The sequence below is a fragment of the Sylvia atricapilla genome, chromosome 11 (genome assembly GCF_009819655.1).
Source record: "Sylvia atricapilla isolate bSylAtr1 chromosome 11, bSylAtr1.pri, whole genome shotgun sequence".
Taxonomy (NCBI): domain Eukaryota; kingdom Metazoa; phylum Chordata; class Aves; order Passeriformes; family Sylviidae; genus Sylvia; species Sylvia atricapilla.
This window is the reverse complement of record NC_089150.1, coordinates 13,102,670-13,124,239: the sequence shown is the minus strand read 5'-3', so window position 1 is coordinate 13,124,239 and position 21,570 is coordinate 13,102,670. Positions and strand designations below refer to the sequence as shown.

General features: G+C 36.6%; 1 protein-coding gene across 2 annotated transcripts in view; it reads right to left on the bottom strand.

Moving 5' to 3' along the window:
- ERC2 (ELKS/RAB6-interacting/CAST family member 2) overlaps positions 1-21,570 on the bottom strand; it is a 420,204-nt gene that overhangs the window by 353,826 nt on the left and 44,808 nt on the right. For both annotated transcript variants that reach the window (XM_066326741.1, XM_066326740.1), the window contains exon 3: positions 13,441-13,857. In XM_066326741.1, the coding sequence (XP_066182838.1) occupies positions 13,441-13,857 (417 nt within the window). The remainder of the gene's footprint in view (positions 1-13,440; positions 13,858-21,570) is intronic.

Sequence of the window (21,570 nt, the reverse complement as noted above, 5' to 3'; positions counted from 1 at the left end):
AGGAAGTGTCAATTTTTAAATTTATTTTTACACTAAGAATCAGGATGTGTAGTGCTTCAAATCTTAAATGTTGGAAGGTACAGTTTAGAAATCCAGAGCTCTGAAGGCATGCAAAAGACAGAATTAGTGCAAAATATAGACAGTACAATTTTATCTCTGAAAACAAAATAAGTGTTCCATAGAGGATTACATCGTACCCTCAAAACATTTTCTTCTTTCAAACATTTATACAAATTTTATTGTGACACTAAAGAAAAGTCACTTTTGCATTTGGAAACGTTCATGATAGAAGCATTGATATTATCACTGTCTCAGAATTATTACAAAACACTTTCGGATGCAGTAAACACAAGTTTGAATTTACATTGGAAAAAAAATAAAATACTTGTCAAAAAATATCTTTTAAAGAACATTTCACTGTCTCCAGAATCCATCTTTTTCGTGAGACATTTCACATAGTACTCCTCTCATGCAAGAGAACTAATACAAATCATCCCCCAAAACATTTTTACAGATCCACTAATACCACAAATATCACTTTATATAAGATGCTATATATGGTATATTACTTACATAGAATACTATATTCCTGTAGCCAGGAAATTCACTTGGAAAAGAAAGATTCATAGTCTGTACGTTGACATGGATTTTGTGTACCCTGTTTGTATTTATCTAGATGCAGCTGTCATTCCCAAATAATCATTTTTTGAGGAGGCTGGGAAATAACTGAAGTCCAAGCTGTGCAGCAAGGCAGGTGTGAGAGCCAGGCAGCCACACAAAGTTACTGCTGTGCTTCACACACCTGGAACAGACTTAAAACAGCTGCCACTTATTCTGCACCTGCATCAGGGCTGCACTCCCAGAATGAAAGAGGGAAGAACAAGGCATGACTGCTGCTGATCTTTGTGCCCCAAGTACAGATGAGAGTGGAGGGGGGTGTGAAGTTGAATACACCAAGGGTCAAAACACCTCAGAGAAATCCAATGGACAGACAAGCTGGTAAACTTTGCTTTTTCCAAGTTGCTTGTCCTGGTGTTTCCCTCTCTGTGAACTCCAAGCACTACGTAACACTTCAGGAAAGTGAAGTTCTGAATGTATTCAGAGACAGTTAACAGTAATTCAGAGGGTATTCAGAGAGACGGTAAAATTTTTAAGCTGTTCTTAGGAGTAACAGTTCGGGGAAGAAGGGCTCCAAACCTTCAAACAAAAAGGCTTTTCTGATATCTAAAACTGCCAAGTAGATATCTCATTTTTTCAATGTCTCTCAAAAGGAATACAGATTAGCATATAAACTGATTAAAAGTGTAATCCTGAAACTTGTCTTGGACAAAAATTTTGAGTACAGCTTCATCACAATCACTTGATGATAAGGCACAGTAAACAGCAAAGTGAGCCAGAAGTCTCACAGAAAATTGTCAATTGTTTCAGCCTGATACTGGCTGATACTGAATTCCTCCTTCAAACTGAATTGGAAAAGGGATGGTAGACAAAACTGGAATACATTAGATCTGGAATACTTAATTCAGCTCTGAAAAAGAAGGAGAGGACGTTCTCATGGAAAGAGAATTCTTTCAGGTTTTTCATACAGCTGTGAGTTGCTGCAGCCTCAAGTTGCAGCAGTCCAGTGAAAGACCAGAAACACTAATGACTGCCAAGTTTATGATAGTTTTGACCTGGAGGGAACACAGTCAAATAAGTTTAGCTATCCTAATGGCAAATACAATTATTCAAATCATGTATAAACCTATTTCAATCTGACAAAACAAGCTTTCTTCAAAAATTCCATCATACTGTAAATTGCCAAAATTTTTCTTTCCTGTAGAAAATATCTAGCAAAAAAATTTTATAACTTTTACAGCTGGCAAACTAAATATGTTAAGGCAGCTCTTTTGCTCCAGTTCCCAGGAGAGCTTTGGCTCAAAGTGTCAGCATTTTGTAAATAACTAGTAAGCATTTCACAAATACCACAATATCATGATGCACATTCCAGTTCCAAACCGTGTTTGGCAGCATTTGTAACTGCACAGCCTACACTTTCCTTATTTAAGGATTCATCACTATTATTCTGCCCAATGATTCTAGCAGGAAGGGATCATTGGCAATATTCAAATACATTTGACATTAGACCTAAAGCTCCACGAAAATAAATGAAAGATTCAACCACCATAAATTCATACCCTGGGAATAGTCACCCTGTTAATAATGTACTTGTAGGAATGCACCTCCACACCTGAGCAGGTGCTTCTATGTAAGGAAAAAAGTTTCAGTTTACCTTTGAACATGTAAGGAAGTTAAACTAGAATTTTCCATAGCCTTCTCATTGTAATTGGCTCAGTACAAGCACAGGGGAACTGGTTGGATCTTTGGGATGTTTCTCAAAACCTGGAGGTGCTTCCATTGGCAGTTTGCTAAAAGAACCCTCCTGGATCATTCAGTACTTGAGGACGAGCACAGAGGTGCTCTGGGCTTTTTTAGGATGTCTTAGCAAGATGTCAGAGGTTTCTCTGATGCCTATGCTTGGCTTTTCTTTTGTTTCTGTATCGTTTGTTATTTTGCTTTTATTAAAAACTTTACAAAACACCCCTGAAGAGCCCTCTCACAATTATTTTAAGTCATTCTGAGAAGTGAAGGACACCCTCAGAGACTGAGACATTTTCACGCTGCTCATAACACTCTGAACACGTGTTAAACTGTGTCAGGTATTCAAAACTTGTTTCCAAAGAAACAAAAGGAAAGTTTTTATGAAACTTTCTAATTCTATTCTTTCTATCAGACACAAAAAACACTCAGGTTTTCTGGATGTTTAAACCAGTACTTTTTTAGACTTTGATGGAAACCAAGCCATTTCAAAAATATGGTTAATAAATTAAAAAAAAAAAATTTGCATGTGGCATCTGGCTTCCAGATACATGTGATAGAGACAAGAAACCCCTCCTGCTGAAGGACACAGAGGAAACAAATGATCAAAGTAGCCCCAATTTGGAATCTTTCCAGAAGGTCTATCTTACCATCCTGAAGCCCACTATTGTTTTGATAAATTCTATTATCTGAGTTGGTGTTAAAATGAATTTTCCTGGGGGTCTATGCTTGTCTGTTCCCAATCTCTTGGTAAGAATTCCTTTTTCTGGTCAATCATGCTGTGCCTTAATGATGCAGATGGTGAGTAAGCACAGCCAAGACCTCTGTAAACACTCACAATACTGTTGAGAGGCTGAAAGGTAACATCATTTTGAAAATGGTTTCTGAAACTTGTTATCAGCAGAAAATCTTTTCTCCACCACATGTCCTCCTATGTGAAAATATGCCTTTTGCAAGTTGAGAGCTGGAAATTACTCTCTCCAGGCAAATCAGGAACAAGTGAGAACAAACTGATTGTTCTGACTGAAACATACAGGTGTTCAGTCCACCAAGGCTCTGAAACAGACCAACTTTTTTGTTGGGATAACAATGCATCTGCAATAAAAATCCTTCCCCCTTTGCTACAGTGGTATATTTTTAAATAGGATATAGATTCTACTTCCTTTGTGAGAAAGCTCTACAAGGTGAAAAAGTTGTTTGTGGCACGTACGTGTTAAGGCACTACAGTTCAGAAAAATTCTCCACCACAAATTTGTTCATCATTATGGTGCTCAGGCTATGGAAACCTGCACAGACATCTTTCATTTGAGGCTAAAAACCCAAAAATTAGAAAAGAAAAATAGAATGAATGCTACATCTTAGGTAAATATGGTAATTCCCCAATGATACTATAACCCCTCATCAAAACAGATGTTCAATAGATGACAGCAAAGACAACAACTGAGCAGACAGTATATTGGATGTTCTCATCTATTTGACGCCTGCACAATCGCTTATGAAATAGGAAATAGCAACAAGCTTAATTACTCATATTTGGAGACAGAAAAGTTCATCAGCAATGACATTGCCTATGATTCTTAAGATGTAGCAGACAACTGTGCTTTCTTCATGGAAACACTGTTCTTTTAAATGGCCTCTTCCTCCAGATATTCAAACTAGGAGTGCTGGAGCCATGGGAGTGCCCAGTGTCTCAGTTACCCCAAGCTGACAGAGGCTGTGGTTTAATTCAGCAGTGCTTAAAACTTGCTCACACCTGAAATGAGCACTGCTGGCTCCCCAATGTGCTTTCAGATGTGCTATGGCAGTTGCAGCATCAGTGCAGATATGGTGAAACTCTAACCTATTCAAAGAGGAAAATGACCTCTTAGTTTGCTCTTTCACTTTTGTAAATCAAATTACAATCCTTGACTAACACATTGGGACTGAATTCCACTAATCCCTTCAGACTGCATTCCTGATTTTCTGTAGAAAGCTGTGCTTTCTGTTTCAGTCTCCTTGCTTTGGTTCTTAGACTTAGCTGTTCTAAACTGCATCCAGATCACAGATGAAAATAAAATCTGTGTGGAATTGTCTTTGCATTGGCTACCATTGTAAAATGAGTAATGAAACATAACAAATAGGGTGAGACTGTCTATGAAAACAAGACTGAAACACAATCCTCGTTCAAGAGAGCCATCTAGTGCCTTCATGCTCTACATGAAGGATGCAAATCTTCAAGCTAGCTACTGGGTGATTTTTAGGAATTATTTAGGGCCTCATATTTTCCCCCATACTTTCAAATACCTGGTAGTCAATGCACTGTTTCTTGCCCAGCATCTGAAGACCACTGCTTTAGTTAATAAACCTTCCAAAAACTCAGCAGATAATGAAAAAGTAGAAATTTAATTAACTCAGTTTTTGCAGGATTTTACTGAAAGGATCTAATGAACTGAAAAATTCCTGAAGTTCTCCTTCTAAAGATCATGTATTAAAGAAAAATTTGCCAGCATTTAGTTTTGAGTCAAATAATGAGCTGAAGAAAATAAACCCACATATTTTATTCATCGTTATAAATCTAAAACCTACGTCCTTATATAAATAAGTTCTTATTTAGGGAAATTAAATATGTAAGAGCCAAAGCCAATTAAAGCAGTGTGACTACAAAAAATAGATAACTAGATGTTAATTATCTATTAGCAAATAAAAATAATGCATTCCCCACACACATATTTTAAAGAGAAAGGTGAGTGAAGCTCATTCCCTTTAATAAATGGTCCCTTAATACCCTCACTTGGAATTCTTTCCCAAAAAATACTGGTTTGAATGGAATTGGGAATGAGATAATACTGCAGAGCAAGGGCAGCATAAGAACTTTCTGAATGGAGGATACAGCAGCCAGAAGGCAGTGAAACACCCCTAAGAACCTGTTTGCAGTTACCAAGTACAGCCATCAGCTTACTAAGCAGTTCTCTGTCAATTATTACATTATTTTTCTTTTTTTTTAGTAATATCAGTGGAACTTGGACTATGTAAAAAATCCCCCATTATCACAAATCTCTGAGAGAGAACACAAAGCATGTATTTAGAAAGAAGACGTTCAAGTAAATTGCGTAGAAGCGGCAGATGAAGAGCATACAGAGCCTGTAACTATTCCAAATGTACTCATTAGATATCAATGGATCTAAACATTTGGGTTGTTTTGTGAAGGGTTATGTTTCATGGAGAAGATGATGTGCTGATAAATAGAAATAAACCAAGTGAAGACATTGGCTCCACCTACAGAAAAGCTCTAGCAAACTATTTCCTTCCAACAGCCAAGCAATAACCAAGTCTGGATTCATTTATTCTCTCAAATCTAATCCTATTCCCTTTAAATCAGCCAATCCCACTGAAAGAAAGAAAGAAAGAAAAAAAAAAAAAAAACATACAAACCACATATCCTCACATTGGGTGCATATGTCTTTCAGAGCCCCTAACACTGGGGTTATTCACCAATATCACCAGTATTTTAGCCAAATTTTTACAGGGAAATTAAATATATTTATAGCCATTATCAAATTCTGTATTTGTGCATAAATATATTGAGAACCTTATAATCATGTTGGACTACCAGCCTCAAACTGTTAATAACCAAAAAAAAAAATTCCTATTATCAGGATTGTCTCACAAGCCAATAACTACATCTATAAAATTAGGATATGATCATTTATTAACTCAATCAGAAATATTGTTTTGTTAAATAGTTTAATCTAACATTACACTTTTCCTCCATCAAGCTGAGTTTTAGGTGAAACTTTAGAAAGGGTTTACATTATTAGCTGTGTTCTACTACCTACAATAAAACTTGGACTTTTATTACGAAAATAAGCCAGCACATACCAAGGCAAAACTCATTTTCTTACACAGAGTTTAAGACACGTACAAGGAAAAAAATAGCAAATGAAAAGCATTTTTAGCAGACTGGGGGGTGGAGAAAGGAGGCAGTTGTTTTTAAAGATGAAAAAACATTTTCTTCTTTTGAGTCTTTGCAACCTTGCAAAGGAAAAGGTGTGTTCATACATATATATGTATACAAATAGAGACTGGCAGAGCTTGTGGTCTGTTGCAGTTTTCTTTAACTCCAATTCGTGTGACAATACATGGATTTCCAGTCCAGGTAAAAGGCTGAGTGTTTCCTAAGACAAAGGAGTCTCAACATAGCTAACATAGAGGGTTTAAATCAGAAAAGTGTACACTGGAATTCAAGAGTGGCCAACTCTACCCTTCCCTGGAAATTCAGTTCTGATTCTGAGAAAGCACATGTCAGAGCTGTGAGTCACCTCCATAAGCTATATTCATATGAAAAAAGACAAGAAAATGGAGCTAGAGAAAGTTAATTACATTATAGAATAAGGAAGTTATTGGCACAGAAATGAATAGCAGCATGTTTACAGAACAGGGAATATAAAAGAAACCACATTTGATCATTTTTCTCTATTTCATTGTGGCTTGTCTCCAAAATCTTGACATGGAACCAGAAGGCAGTAAACGTGTGAACTGAGCAAAGAGCCTTGCAAAGACAATATTTTACGTCTGGAGAAAATACTTGAGTTACAGCAATTCCAGCCAGTCCCCAGATTGCCTTCTAAAGGATGCCCTTTCCAGGAATGCTGGCAGGATCAATACTGATCACCTCCACACATGGAAAGCTCCAGAAATCCAGCTTATTTATGGAACTGCTTTTTCTCTCTTCCAAAATAATTTTTTTAGTTGCTACTATGAGACATGGTAGTTTCAAACTGCTTTCTCATACATATGAGATTCCAAACTACTGGTGGTGGTGTCACGGAGGTCAATCCTGCCTTTAAAGAAACTGATTTCTAAACGAACAAAGCTTTCCAATCCTTCATGGACTTACAAAAACCAAGCACCCTGGCAAGAATATCACAGGACATAGCAAAATCTGAATGGGCTATGTTAGAACAAGTGTTCTCTAGAGCCTAATCAGGTTCTGTCTACTTTCTCATGCCTCCAGCAACTGCCAACATTGCAGAGTCCTTCTGTATACTTAAGGAGTCACCTTAAAAACACATTACTATTGATATTTTGATAAAAAGCAATTGTCTTCATAGTAAATTATAAGATTAATATTTTGAGTTGAGGCAGGAGAAATAAAAGGAAGGAGGTACTAATGAACCTAATAAAAAAGCTCAGTCTAGAATGGTTGTTAATCTGTGTAACCAACTTCAGGGAAGAAATGTTTGGTGTCGATAAAGCATTTCCTTAGTAAATTACTACTGGCTCCAGTGTAAGACATTTACAGTAAACACCACAAGTCTGCAAGGCATCTGTTCTACTCACAATGGAAGAAGGAACTTTGCTCCATTAATAACTTTAAAAACATGCAATAACTAATTCATGATGGCAGTTCAAATCCTATCAGCAGCCTTCATTATTTGGCCAAGCTGAGTTCAAAGATAGAACCAAGTTTTAAAAAACCCCTTGAAAGTTCAGAAGTACACTTCAAATTACTATAAAGATGTATTGTTCTTCTTTCTACTAAATATAAAAAAGCTGTAACTTAAAAGTTTGAGCAACATTATTTTAAGAATACATGCAAGATAAGAGTTAAAATGTGTATATAAAATCCTATATGATCTCAGAATTTGTTTTGGTGAAATTGTATGTTGTACAGAGAGGCCATGTGTAATATACATGCATGTACATATAATAAAATACTTGCTGGAATTTTAACATTTGACTTCACTTGAGACTTAGTGGGACTTTGCCTTAGGCAAGTTTTTAATAGCAATAATAAAAAAATACTTAATGGTACTTAGGGTAAATAATGTGTGGTCACTATGTTTAAAAAAAGGTAATACCAAACATCTGTGCCAGATTTCCACATGATAAAATCTCAATATTACCTACAGTTCTTCCAAAGTTACAGAAAAACAAATGTTTATTTAAAATTCTAGAAGAGACATGTGATTAGCAATTTAGGAACTTTAAGGTAGGCATCTTGTGTTTTCTGACAGGAATGTATATTTAATGATAGTTAATTCTGAACATGAAGAAAGCCACAGTATGACATTACGGCTTCAAGACAGATTTCCAACCACTAACAGACCAAGAATGTCCTTCTTCTAAAGTCTACTTAAGAAAAGACCACTTCGTTCCCCACTGGATACATTAATTTCCTTATCAAAGCTAAAACTATTCTTTTTTCTTTTTATTTTTTTTCCAGAAAACAACAATAAATTTCATCTACCTTTGAAAAACACTAACAAAAATACTTCCATGAATTTAGTTAGTTAAAGGCATAGGATTCATTTTAACAGTGATGGAAAACCAAGTACAATCTGGGCAGAAATCCTCAGAAAGCATGAAACAGAGCTCAACATTCTCTTAAGAGGCTACATCTCCCAAATTGAAGCAGAAACACATGCTCACACTACTACTCAGAGCTGCATTTGTTCTCTCTTGCTTTGTGAATCAGGACCTAAGGAAACCTTTGCTATAACTCTCTCCAAGCTGGGAATTCAGCTATCCCTGTGAAAGCTCATTGCCTAGATTTTAAATTCCTTGATAGGGAAAGAAATCTAACCCCATTTGCACAGCTTATTTGCCAACATTTTAGTTCATTTAGTGAACATCAGTTCAATGTTGCTGACACTGACATTCTTTGCTATTCCTGTAAAAGAGCAGGATTCCAACTTCGGCTTTATTCTCTTTCTGCTCCACATGGGCTTCACATTTGCCTTTTCTAAGGCCCTCAAACCAAAAAGCCTGAGTAAAACTGTCATCACAAGTTTTCTTCTGTGAAACAAAGTTTAAAGAATTGTGCATTTCATGCTGCAGAAAGATGCAATCTTTGAGGGTCATGAAGTCAACACATTACAGCTAGTTTGTATCTCTTAAGAATATGAAAGCAAATAAAGAAAAAAAAATTGTTTTATTTTCTGAAGTTATTTTTCTGCCTCTAGTACACCAGCCAATTCCATGACTCTCACATGTACTTTCTTTAAGAAATGCCATCTAAAGCCTGGAGAAATTCCAGATCTTTGAAGGCATCTATAATTATGACCTTCTGCTGAGGTTACTCATGGGGGTCGATACAGGAAGGGCGAGAAGCAATCAATAACTTAAAAATAAGAAATTTTTGCATGATTCTTGGATATCCAGCCAATCAGAAGAGTGGGATATTTATTTCTGGTGATGTGCATTCTTGCGTGAAATGGGCAGAATATTAATAATTGACAAGGTGGTAGAGGCTTACAGACACGAGAAGTTATTTCTCTCTACCCAGTTAAGTGAACTTCGAAAAAGTTACCAGCTAGACAAAAAAAGCTGTGGAATAACAAAGAACATCTCGCTTACTATTCAATTCCTTGTAGGATCAGTGCTCAGGGGGTGCAGGTCAAGGACAGACAACAGAAATTCATTTGAGACATCAGTGTGTTGAAGAGGTTGTCCTTGATTTCCAATGTTTCAAGCCCACTTGCTTCTCACAACATGGTAGTTTAATTCTCTGGTTTGGTCAAAATACCACCCACCAGTGATTATTAATAGCTTTCTACACCACCATGTTTAGTTACCTAAAAGATGAACAAAATTAATGAAGAAAAGAAGAAAATCCAGCTTTGCACTGTTTTAAAGCACTAAGAAATGAACAGCATAAGAGAGAAAACTACAGTTGCATTAGGGGAAATCATGGTCAAAAGCTCAACAAAATACATGTAACCACGACCTTTCTCCAGCTGGGTTGGTGTACAATTAGATTTCATTAACTGAAAAATTCAGATCCAAAGTAATTTTAATTAAACACCAACAGCAAAGGGCTTATGAGAAGTCCATCTCTACACTACATTTTTTATGTAGTGTTAAGGCTGTATAAAATCAGCAGTCTTCAGTTAATCTTTTCTATATTAAACTTCATTTGCACCATGCTAACCTTTTTCCACAGACAGCACTCTCTCTGCTGAGAACTACAGCAGAACATGCCATTGTAAAGGCAAACTGACATACACAAACCCAATTTGTTGAATAATTTCATATGATGCTACACAATTTTATCATCCTTGTTTCACAGAATCACCAAATTAAGGAAAAGATGTCCAAGATCATCAAGTCCAAAGCCTTTGAAAATCTCCACTTTGCCAATCAGACCATGGCACCGAGAGCCACACACAGTAATTTCTTGAACACCTTCAGGGATGGTGACCCCATCGCTTCCCCAAGCTGTCCATTCCAGCATTCAACAACCCCTCCCATGAAGAAATTTCCCCTGAACCTCCCCTAGCACAGTTTCAAGTGCAGCAGCACAAATAAAATAGCAAAACTAATTAAAGAGAAGAAACAGTCACCCAGGATTTCATCAAACAAAACATTCCACATGACCCAATAGTAGTTTCTCAGAAATACACTCAACACTTGAGCTACACTCCAACCTGTAATAATAAAGACAGCAGAAAATTTCAGATAATGTTCTAAAATGAAAAATATTTTGTTAAAGGTATAGAAAGATTAACACAATTTGAGTGAATACTAAATAATTCATAAATGAAATTCATTAAAAATGTATCCAAGTTCTAGCCTACTTTTAAAACATTCTCAGGAGGAAAAAAATGTACAGTAACTCTGCCAGGTGATTTACACAGTTAGGATGAAAACCTACAGACTCTAGTTATAGAAAAAAAAATCAATCCACTGGGCAAGCTGCTGCAGAAGATTTGACCCAGTAACCTCTGTTTTACCATATTGAGAACCTGTATCATGCAGGATGAAGACTAAAAGGAGAGACAGAAATTCAAATGAGCACTGCAGACCAAGGATTTACCAAGCAATATATAATGATCAAAGGTTGACCTATTTGGACTTTCAACAAATATGTAATGCTTTTAAACCATACATAATGTCTGCATAGTTAAAAGCATGCAGACAACTTTCCATAACAAGAAAGCAAAAGAAAAAATTTGGACCTCAGTACATTTTCCAAGAGTCCACCAGAACAATAAAATCCAGAGTCCTGGATAAACAAACAGGCACCTACTAAAACATTTTGTTTCTAAAGAGTTTCTACAGCCTTCATTCCAAGTTCCCTACAGCAAACTTCAAATATGCAGAAACTTCAAAAAATAAATAAAAATAAAACCTATAAATACTATGTGCAACAGAAAGAGAGCTGGAGAGAGAGACTGCACCCAAAGCCTTGAATTCTTAGAAAAAGAAGGAAATTGTGAGCCAAAACCTCCAAAACATTAGACAGTTCCTGCCAATCTGGCTGGGACAGATTCCAGACAACAAATCTAGTAAAATTTTAAACCTTGACCACTTACCAAGGTATATCAGTATGTCATAAGCAGTAAATCCCATTATATACTTGCAGCACTCCAGACAAACGGCAACCTCTATATTCTCAAATAAACTGAGGCAGAACCAGCTTTTTCCCTGCCCTTGAGAACAACTGGGGGGAAGCATCAAATTAATTCAGTATAAACACAGGAGACACGTGCACAGTCTATAGGTAGCAATAACATCTCCCTTCAGCATGTCTTGGACTAATCAGTAAATTGGAATGCCAATTGGATTTTACCTGGAAGCTTACATTTTATCTATTTTTCGAGCTCAATTTAGTTCTATTTCTCACTGTCCTTGATAACCATTCTCAGTAGAAACTTTCTTCAAATTTCCTCATGTCCCATATATAGCCAAATTAGGGTTCACAAATTGACATTGATACAACAGATAAAATACAATCACACAATCATCCATCCTTGATGGGTGTATGCAGACCGAAATCCAGAAACTTGTCTGCTAGTTTACAGAACTTACTCCACAACCCTCCCTCACCATAAATTCAGTGTCATTAGCTCCTTATGCAACTCCTTTCAGAATCCATTAATGCATTACATCAGTTTACATTAAAATTCTGCCTGTGAGAAGATTCAGGATCCACACCTTCACAAGAAAACTCTACTGATGTGAACCACAAAATTTTCCACTTTCTAAGCTTCAAAAGGGCAGCAGAAACTGAGTCTTCAAGATACATTCTAGGTTAGAGAAGAAATAAGCTAAATATAAAATAATTTGTCCATAGCAAAGAAAATATTTTGACAACAGCCTCTGGATGTAAATAGATCCCCTTAATCTTGGGCACTAATTCTTAAGCTCTTGCACTAATTTCATTTTGCACTTTGATCTGTCAGGCAAATTGGTGCTTTTAGTGACCACACTGCTGCTGAGTTTCTAAGTGAACAGACACGTATCTCCTGACTTCCCTTGCTGTGTGTAGGTTGTACACAACCTCCCTGCAAATTTTCACCCTCTTTAGCAGGGTCTTTGTGAGGAGACTAGCCCTGCCTTGTTTGCCTGACAGAGTCACATGAGAACACTGCTGGGATCTAAAGGGGCAGATGGGTTTGACACCAGGCCACATTTTCTTTCAATTAATTGTACTAATCATCTCAAATCCAGTCCCAAAAATGCATTTACAATTGATGTGGTCAGCTGCTGCAGGTGGGCTTAGGATCAAATTTAGTTCTCAAAGTAGAGCACAGCCAGCAGCACAGTGTTTTAGTGTAACATTATGGTATATTTATGTAAAAATTGGAGTATACCCACATAAAAATGCATTAGAAATACACACAGGCAGATGCCCTTGTTTATATGGAAGGCAAATGATTTTAAAACACTATTTTTGAACACCAGAGGCATAAAATTCCAACGCAAAGGTAGCATGCACTCGTGACTCTTTGATTAAAGCAGCAACAGGTGCCTCTTCCCTCTTCAGTAGGTCTAGTCTTCTTCACTTGCCAGATATCACTTTGTCAAAATGAAATGATAAAGAAACTTTGCAAAGCAACATTTCAGAGACAATAAACCCAAATATACCTACTTCTCTTCCGTATTTTCTTATTCTTGCTTTCAAATATCATACAGTCTTGCTGGGTACTTATTGCAGATAAAAAACAAATGCATGCTATCCTTTTCATGAAAAAACAAGCGCACAAAAAAAAAAAAACCACTTCAAAATTCTAATTGTATTTCTAGAACTGCAACAACTTCCATGACTATTTCTAACAAAAATATATATTTTAAACAAATAAATGAGTTTTTCATTACCTCTCTAAGATGCATGTTTTCCTTCTCCTTCTGATCTAAAATCACTTCTAAATGATTAACCTGAGATTCAGCCTCTGCCATCCTTCGAGTTCTCTCATTGTCATCTTCCATTCCTTTAGATGGCAAACCTTTACTTTGCAACATCTCTAAAAGCTTTTTTATTGATTCATCTCTGGCATTTAGTGTTTGCTTCTGTGTTTCAATCCTAAGCTCCATTTCTTCTAGAGTTTTTCGCAACAGGAAGAGCTCTTTAGCTTGTCTATCGTGTTCTGCCTGAAGTCTTCGAAAATTCTCCTCCGTGAGCTCAATGGTAAAATGCTCAGCACCTCGGTTCCCACTCTCTTGCTGGAGAAGATGGTTAAGGTCTCTCTGGGTTCTAAGCTCATCTTGAAGCGCCTGGATTGTCATTTGCAGATGCTGCAACAAAGAAGAGAAAAAAATAGCTTAGGATCTGAATGTAGAATTAGTATTTGATTAAAGTTCTGTTGTATGCTGTTAAAATAGTCGCTAGAACCAGTAATGAAAGTATACCAAATGACCTTATAAAATATCAAATGCAGGTGAAAATATTTGTAATGACATCTTTCAAGTGCTTCTAGAAAGAAAAAAGAAGACAGCATACACAGACACAGAACAATGTCAGCTACAGATAAAATTAACAGCAACAAATGCAAGCACTAGGCAGTGACACACCCATTGGAACAATCAATGTATACCTACAAAGCTCAAAGACTCAGTATTCCATGTTTTCTAAATTACTTCATAGACTGAAGATAAATCTGCTTGTCGTGGTGCTCAACAGTACTGCTGTTTATAAAGTCAAACAAGGCCCTCATTATAATTAAAGGGGAATTTGGGGAGGGGCTGAGTTGGGGCTGGTTGGTTTCATTTTTTCATTTTGGAAGCTAAAGCTATGAACAAGTTTAGTAAACAGGATTACTGTATCTCTAAAAAGCAAACCCAAAACCCGACAACAGGCAATACTGAATTTTGAAAAATAAATTTACTGCAAATAGCAGACAAACCTTTGTTCTTCTGGCATCCAAAAACTGAACAGCATGGTAAATGAAAAAATGAAGCAAAATCAACATAAATAAAGGTCAGATGCAAGCAAAGGAGATTCAACAGAAAGAACTGAATTCAACAAAAAGTATCTTTAGCAGAAAAAAATAATTTTATTGAGTTATACAGAAAGGCAACAACAAACTCACAGTACTCAAATATATAAACTTATAGACAGACTTTACTCAACAGACGTGACAAAGAAAAATATATTTGAAGTAATCAGTCCCATGGTAAATTACAACATTCCTATTGGACACTGCTGATTTTTTACACTTTTAGGTTTTTCAGAACACTGCAACTTGTCCTAAAATATGTATACTACATCTGAGTACAGGGATCTGTCTCTGCTCCAGAGGTAGGTCCTGCACTCCTTACTCAACACAGACCAAGATCAAAACGAATTTTGCCAATATTTAGGTTGAAATATAAATAATTAGCCTAAAATGCTATGGTTTATGATGTTCATTTCAGATTATATCTTTATCTGACAATTTGTTTTTCTTCTTATTTTTTCCCTCTACTCACTGCCTACACAGCATTCTGAGCTTTCAGAAATACGAACTCCTGAACAGGTTCAGAGTCTGTACCAGAAGACATGTAACTGAAAGAATTAGGGGATTTAAATGCATGCCATCAGAACTTTTAGGTCTAATTGATGGTCTGCAGCTCTACAGTCTAAAAACAAGAACAACAACAGAAACCACACCAAAAAAACCAAACAAACAACAACAAAAAAAATAAAAATAAAAAAAAAAACACCACCAGCAACAACACAGACACCAAACTAACAAAACTTTGTTTCATTTGATACTACCTTCATGTTTTTACACAAGCACACATAAAACTGTCGGGTTTTAGCAATTATTTAAACTACATGAAAAATTCAAAACCTTGAGAAACCTTTTGAAGGTTTCACCTTAAGAAACCAACCTTTTGAAATGTCTTTTATCAGTTATTTCAAATGGAAAAGAAGTATTTCCAGTGGTAGAATTCAGTTAGACACTCTGAATTTGTTCTATCATTAACCAAGGAGACTTTAACGTATGTCCAGATCTTAATTCTCTAAGTATCTGCATCTTATTAGGCACACACTCAGTTGAGAGCATCCACATGTAGGCCACTCACTTAGAGCCCTGCTTTTATTTAATGGCAATTCTTATATTTTCTCAATCTCATCATCTTTTTAATTAGCTATAATAAGCTTTAAGACTCCAGTAAACTTAAAACTCCTTCAGATGTAGAAACTTCCTCACTCTGAATCTAATGTGCCAACTGTCTGTGACCCCAAGACTGACTATGCCTTCTGGATTCCAAAATTATTTCGCTGTCCTACTTCTCACACCTGACCAAGAACCTTCTCTGTACTACTATGCTACAGCTAAGTAACAGCAATATTCAGTAACTACCAGTACCCCAAAAATAGTCAATTTTTTTTCCCTGATCTGAATAACAATTTAAGATACATTCTCCTAATGTTAAATCAGACAGTATTTATTACTTCATGCTACAACACATTTAGAAATGAACGCTTTTCCAAAGTCAAGTAGTCCCTATATATCAAATGTCAATGTCTATAAAAATCTAGCTGAGCAGAAGAAAACTAATTCTAAAATATGTTTTAACCCACAAATAAAAGTAAACTTAACCTACACGTTGCTAGCACACAAACCTTCTGAATGCAAGCTGTAAAAACCAAAAATTGTTAGACCAACACAAAATTAGAAATCAGAATTCAAAGAGCAATTCTGGTTAAGAGAAATGAGACAAGTTTCTTTTCTGCCCCCAGCAGCCTGTGCATGCTGTCCTTAGGCTCTACCCAGACCTACATTTGTCACTAAGTATGACAGTAGTTCTGGCTGCTTCTCTGTAGATATGTTAAAACTAACAGCCTCAACTGTGGCAGACTACCGCTACTTTGACATAAAAGAATCCATTTTTGTACACCTTCAAGACTTAGAACATGGTGGACCAGATATAGACTTCTGCTGGCACAGATTTTTGTATCTGCAGCTTGCTACAGAAAGGATAGAACAAATGTTGTGAGGGTGGAAAGAAATTGTATAATTAACTGCAGGGGAAGGAATGTAGGAGTGCTGTGAATATCTGTCACATGGCTGTCATTACAGACAGAACTTTACAGGATTTAAAAAAACATGGAAGATCTACCACATTTTTTAAAATTTCTATTAAAAATGGACTAGTTGACCAGAAATATTTCCATGCCAATCTCTTGAAAATACATAAATAGTTCTCTCAGAACTTTTTCAATCCTTCTTCACAGCCCAGCTCCAAGAAGCAATCCATGGAACTGTGAATTGCCCCATAAACTGAAACAAAACTATAAAAGGAAGATTACCTAATGGCTCTTCCCAGACTTTAATTCATGTTCTACACAAGGAAGTTCCTCTAGTCTGTGCCAATTAACTACACCCAAAAGAATTGCCTGCTGAGAACTATGCTGCAACAGTGTGCTTTGGGCCACATAAACACTTTCAGAGCATCCCAAAGCCACAGACACGGTGAACAGTGGAGGGGAATGAATTCACAAGGAGACTCACTGATTTAAAATTGTTGGTCCACCTACAGAAGCACACAGCTTCTCGTACTTTGCACCATCCCACTGCCACCAAAAGCAAAGAATGCATTTAAGAATCCAGTCCACTGGATTTTTGCTCCTGATTCTCCTGTTTCATTCCCACCCCAGTATACAGAGAATTAACAGGGCTGAATCAGATGACACAGTCTCATCTCCTGGCAGGGGGAAATATAAAATTATACAGAAGACAGCAAAAAAATCCGTCTGTGTAATCATTCACTATATAAAGCTACAGCTATACCTGAACAATACACCTGGACAAATATAACAGCAAATTATCCTGTCAACCATACTCTCATCCTCTAAAATCAAGCTTCCTTATTCATTCCATGATCTATCACTTTCCATTTTAATTTTTCATAGTATGAGGCTCTGTCATAAAAAAGAAGCAGACTACCTAAAGCTTTCTTATGAAATGCATCTAAATCAATTTGTATGTTAAATTTAGTTGTGCTACTGAAATAAGTATGAGTATTAGACTTGCAAATATTCATAACTAAATATCGTTAAAAAAAAAAAATGCAAATCCTAATTTTCTTCAGTAAAGAAAAAAAGAAAAGGAATTTGAGATATTTTCTTCATTCCCATAAATTAAGAAATGGATTCTCTCATGCATTTCCTCATCTGCCTATTACAATTCGTAAATCTGGTATCTAAAAAACACCACTGAAAATCAGTTGACTAGGATTTTGCCTGAATAAGACATGACTGACAGAAAGAGTTGGAAGGAGAAGATCGATCTAATTTGTGAGGAATCACAAGAGATTCTGACCACACACAATGAATCTTCAGCATTTAAAATTCTGAGCGTGAGATGTCAGAGAGCTTTTGCATAACACTGCTGAAATAACCACATATTTGAAAAGGGAGAGTTCTTGTCTGACTTTCTTTACTTTTTCTTTCTTTATGCCTTTAAATTTGGTGTCTTGTCAAATTCTATAAAGCTTGCCCTTACAACCACACTTTGCAAGTTTAATAAGGAATCTCGTCACGTACGCTCAAATCTGCATTTCTTAACACAGATGTGGTGGGCTGACCTTGGCTGGAGGCCAGGACTCCACCAAGCCACCCTATCACTCCCCTCCTCAGCAGGACTGGGGGTGGGAGGGGAATAAGATGAATAAACCCCGTGGCTCAAGGTGAAGGCAGTTCAATAAAACAAAAGCAAAGGCCACGCACAGAAGCAAAGGAGAACACAAGATTTGCTCCCAGTGTCCCATGAGCTGGCCACACCCTGCCCCTTCCTGGCCGGCAGGGCTTCAGTACACTTGCTCCAGAAGACAAGCACTGTAATCAGGAACACCCCCTCCATTAGCTTCTTGTTCAAAACCCTCCTCCTTTGTTACTAATCAAGTGCCCACCAAGCTGCTCTATCACTCCCCTAGGCTTGCCCCTCATCCTGTGCTTAGCAAGTTAAGGAAGGAATCTGGTCATATACATTTAAATCTCCATTTCTTAATACAGACATATTTAATCTGAAGTATCAGACTTCGCCACAATTCAGTCAGCTTCTCTGGGTCATCTCACACAAGTATCTTGGCAAACAAAGTATTGCCTAAAGACTTGAGGCCACTAGGAGAAAATCCATCCCTATAGAGGCTAAAAATTTTAGTAATGCAAATTCCAGAGCAGTTTTGCACCTATTTCTTTAGAAAAAAAAAGTAAATATATTTCTTTCCTAATTCCCTTGTTTGCTGTGGGCTGAGAGATGTGGATAAGCCAAATCTTGTAGCCTATAATCACAAGAAACATAAAGTCAAGAGGAAGGGACTTTTAGAAACATCAGAAGTCAAAGACTTGAGAGGAATAATCTGCAAAGATACATGTTGGGAGGAAAAAAATCATGTTCTTTAGTTATTAAAAAGAGGTTTATTAAAACCTTTGTCATCAGTGTCATAGCAAAACGCAGGTGTTTGTATTTAGGTCATCCTTACCATGACAATTTTTAAGCAGTCAATGGATGCTCCTGTGACAAGACTGGCCTCCTTTTTTTCACTTCTTCCCTTTGGAGAATTACTGCTAATAGTGCCAGAGTCACTAAATAGTATATTAATTGACTGAAAAATCACCAGCAACAAATATTTTGACCTATATGAACACACATGCAAGAATCTGTTTGCAGATTATTTCTTACAACTTACAGGAGAAGAAAACATAAAATGCTTTTTAACAAGGCCTGGACATCAATGTCAGTTTAAGAAAAGCAGATTATTATTTGTTTCTCAGTAGTTCTGTCTGCAAATTTACCCAGCTAAGAACAATGCATGGTTTAGAAGTCCTGGATACTCAAAGATAAATCTCAGGCATTCATATTTTAAAACTATTCTCAACAGATAAAGTAACTATACTCACAAACTCCAGCTCCTCTGACACTTTTTTATTGCCTGCATAAAAAATGTCTCTTTTCTTCAGGACTGAAGCACTTAAGATTCCCCAAGGAAGCTTTTAAACTGTTTGGGATGATAAACCTTTACCCTCCTCACACAAAATTTCCCTCATGGGCTTGGCTCTCCATAATCAATACTTGTGAGATTTGTATTCTGACTGCCCATTATTTCCCAAAGGTGAGCAGAATCCCTGCCCTACAGCCAATCCCAGGAGAAACTGCAACCACAATCACTGAACAGAAACATTGTCTGAGTTTCCCATCATCACAAGTCTAGGAAAGTGAGAAAACACTCAAGGTCTTGTCCAAACAACAAAAAGTATTCCACTCCCCCATAGATCTGGCCCACAAGCCCCACTGGTAACAAACAGATACAAGATTAAAAGAAAAACAAAACGCACAAGAGCACATCATTCCCAGCTCTGTTTCTCAGGAATCAGACTTCCAGTTATCTCCTCAGCTTTTAATCTGGAGGGAACAGTAAGTTTTCAATTCTGCTGATGCACTGTCTGGTACTTTCTGGAAGCCTTTGTTTCTGAGATTGCCTTCTCTGCTGTTAAAGCTTTCCTACAAAGAATGATTCAACACAATAAATATACCCCTAAAGTAATAATCACAAGCTTTCAGAAGGTAACAGTACATTATCAAGGGTTTTCAATATGTTCTATTTAGACAAGATATTTGCAGACATACACAAAGCTCTCAAAATATTGTGGAAAAAAACTTAAAACTGAGTAAGTGTTGTTCACTAACAAAACATTGCACTGTGTATTTAGTACAGACTGAAATTTTGTTTCTGTTTGACTCCCCAAAAAAAAAAAATACTGGGGTAAATGAAAAAAAAAAAAAAAAAAAAAAATTTTCTCCTTATCTTTAAGTTCAAGTCTCCAAATATAAAGCAATTTTTTTTCCCAGCATAGAGATGCTCAACATCAAGCTTTTAATCAAATAGCATTATATTCCTCTTTTGTTATAATTAGTGGGGTATTACGCATTCAGTGTCCAGTACAGAAACAACCATATTCAGATTAAGTCAGCAATCAGGTAACTAAAGTGACTGAAAAACTATTAAAACATTATTTGTCTCGGCCTCACCAAAGTACAGGTTTTTAGTTCGTTTTTATTTCATGAAATTGGTTACATATTTGTTATCACCATGGAAATTGATTAACCAAATGTTGGGAGAAGCCAAGAGCATGAGGTTTTGTTTTGTGGAGATATTTTAGGGTTTGTTAAAGAAAAAAATACAGAGCTCCCCTGAAAGTGAAATCATATACGTCCCCAGTGGACCAGCAACAGACTGAGCACTACCCTGTCAGACTCCAGGACAGATTACTGACCTATTGGAGTGATGTACTGATGTATTTGCTATCTCAGAAAACTCTAGGGGCTACAGAATTATTTGGGGGTTTTCTTAAACAGTAGTAGAATGCCATAGGATCAGCATTGGGGCCTGAGGAGAAATCAGGTTTAGCAATGATCACGGTGGGACAAGAAATTAAAACAAAATGCACATAATGGGAGTATTTTGTTTAGAAGCAGGAATGCATGTGAATTAAGGTCTGCACTTGTCATAGGGAACAGAGCTCTATTCCTGTTCCCATGCTCATCTACAACTGAAATGCACCTGTTCAAAAACCTGTGAATATTTGCCTCCTTACCTTCATATCCATGGGATTATGTTCTGTCACACCAGTTAAGTGTGAACCATCGTGCAAGTTGCAGTTAATGAAGAACAGAAAGTTAAGAATGTGTTGTTTCTGATTGCTTCAAAAAAAGATACTGACAAGTAAAAAAATACTTGGCAAGTATTTCCTCTTTCTTTTTGGACAGTAGAATGCATTGTGCCGCCTGCTGATTCAGTCAAAATAATAAATAATAGCATTGCAAAAATCTTGGATGCTAAACAGGCCTATTACTTTCTCATTTCTCAAAAACTGAGGTCGGAGTACATTAAAGGAATATTTTTCAGGCACCAAGTCAAGAAGTTGCTTACAAAAGGCGTGCATTGACAGCAAACAAGGTCACATTTCAAACACTGGAAAACTTGTGGTATTTGATCTCCAGACCCTCCTTTTATCTG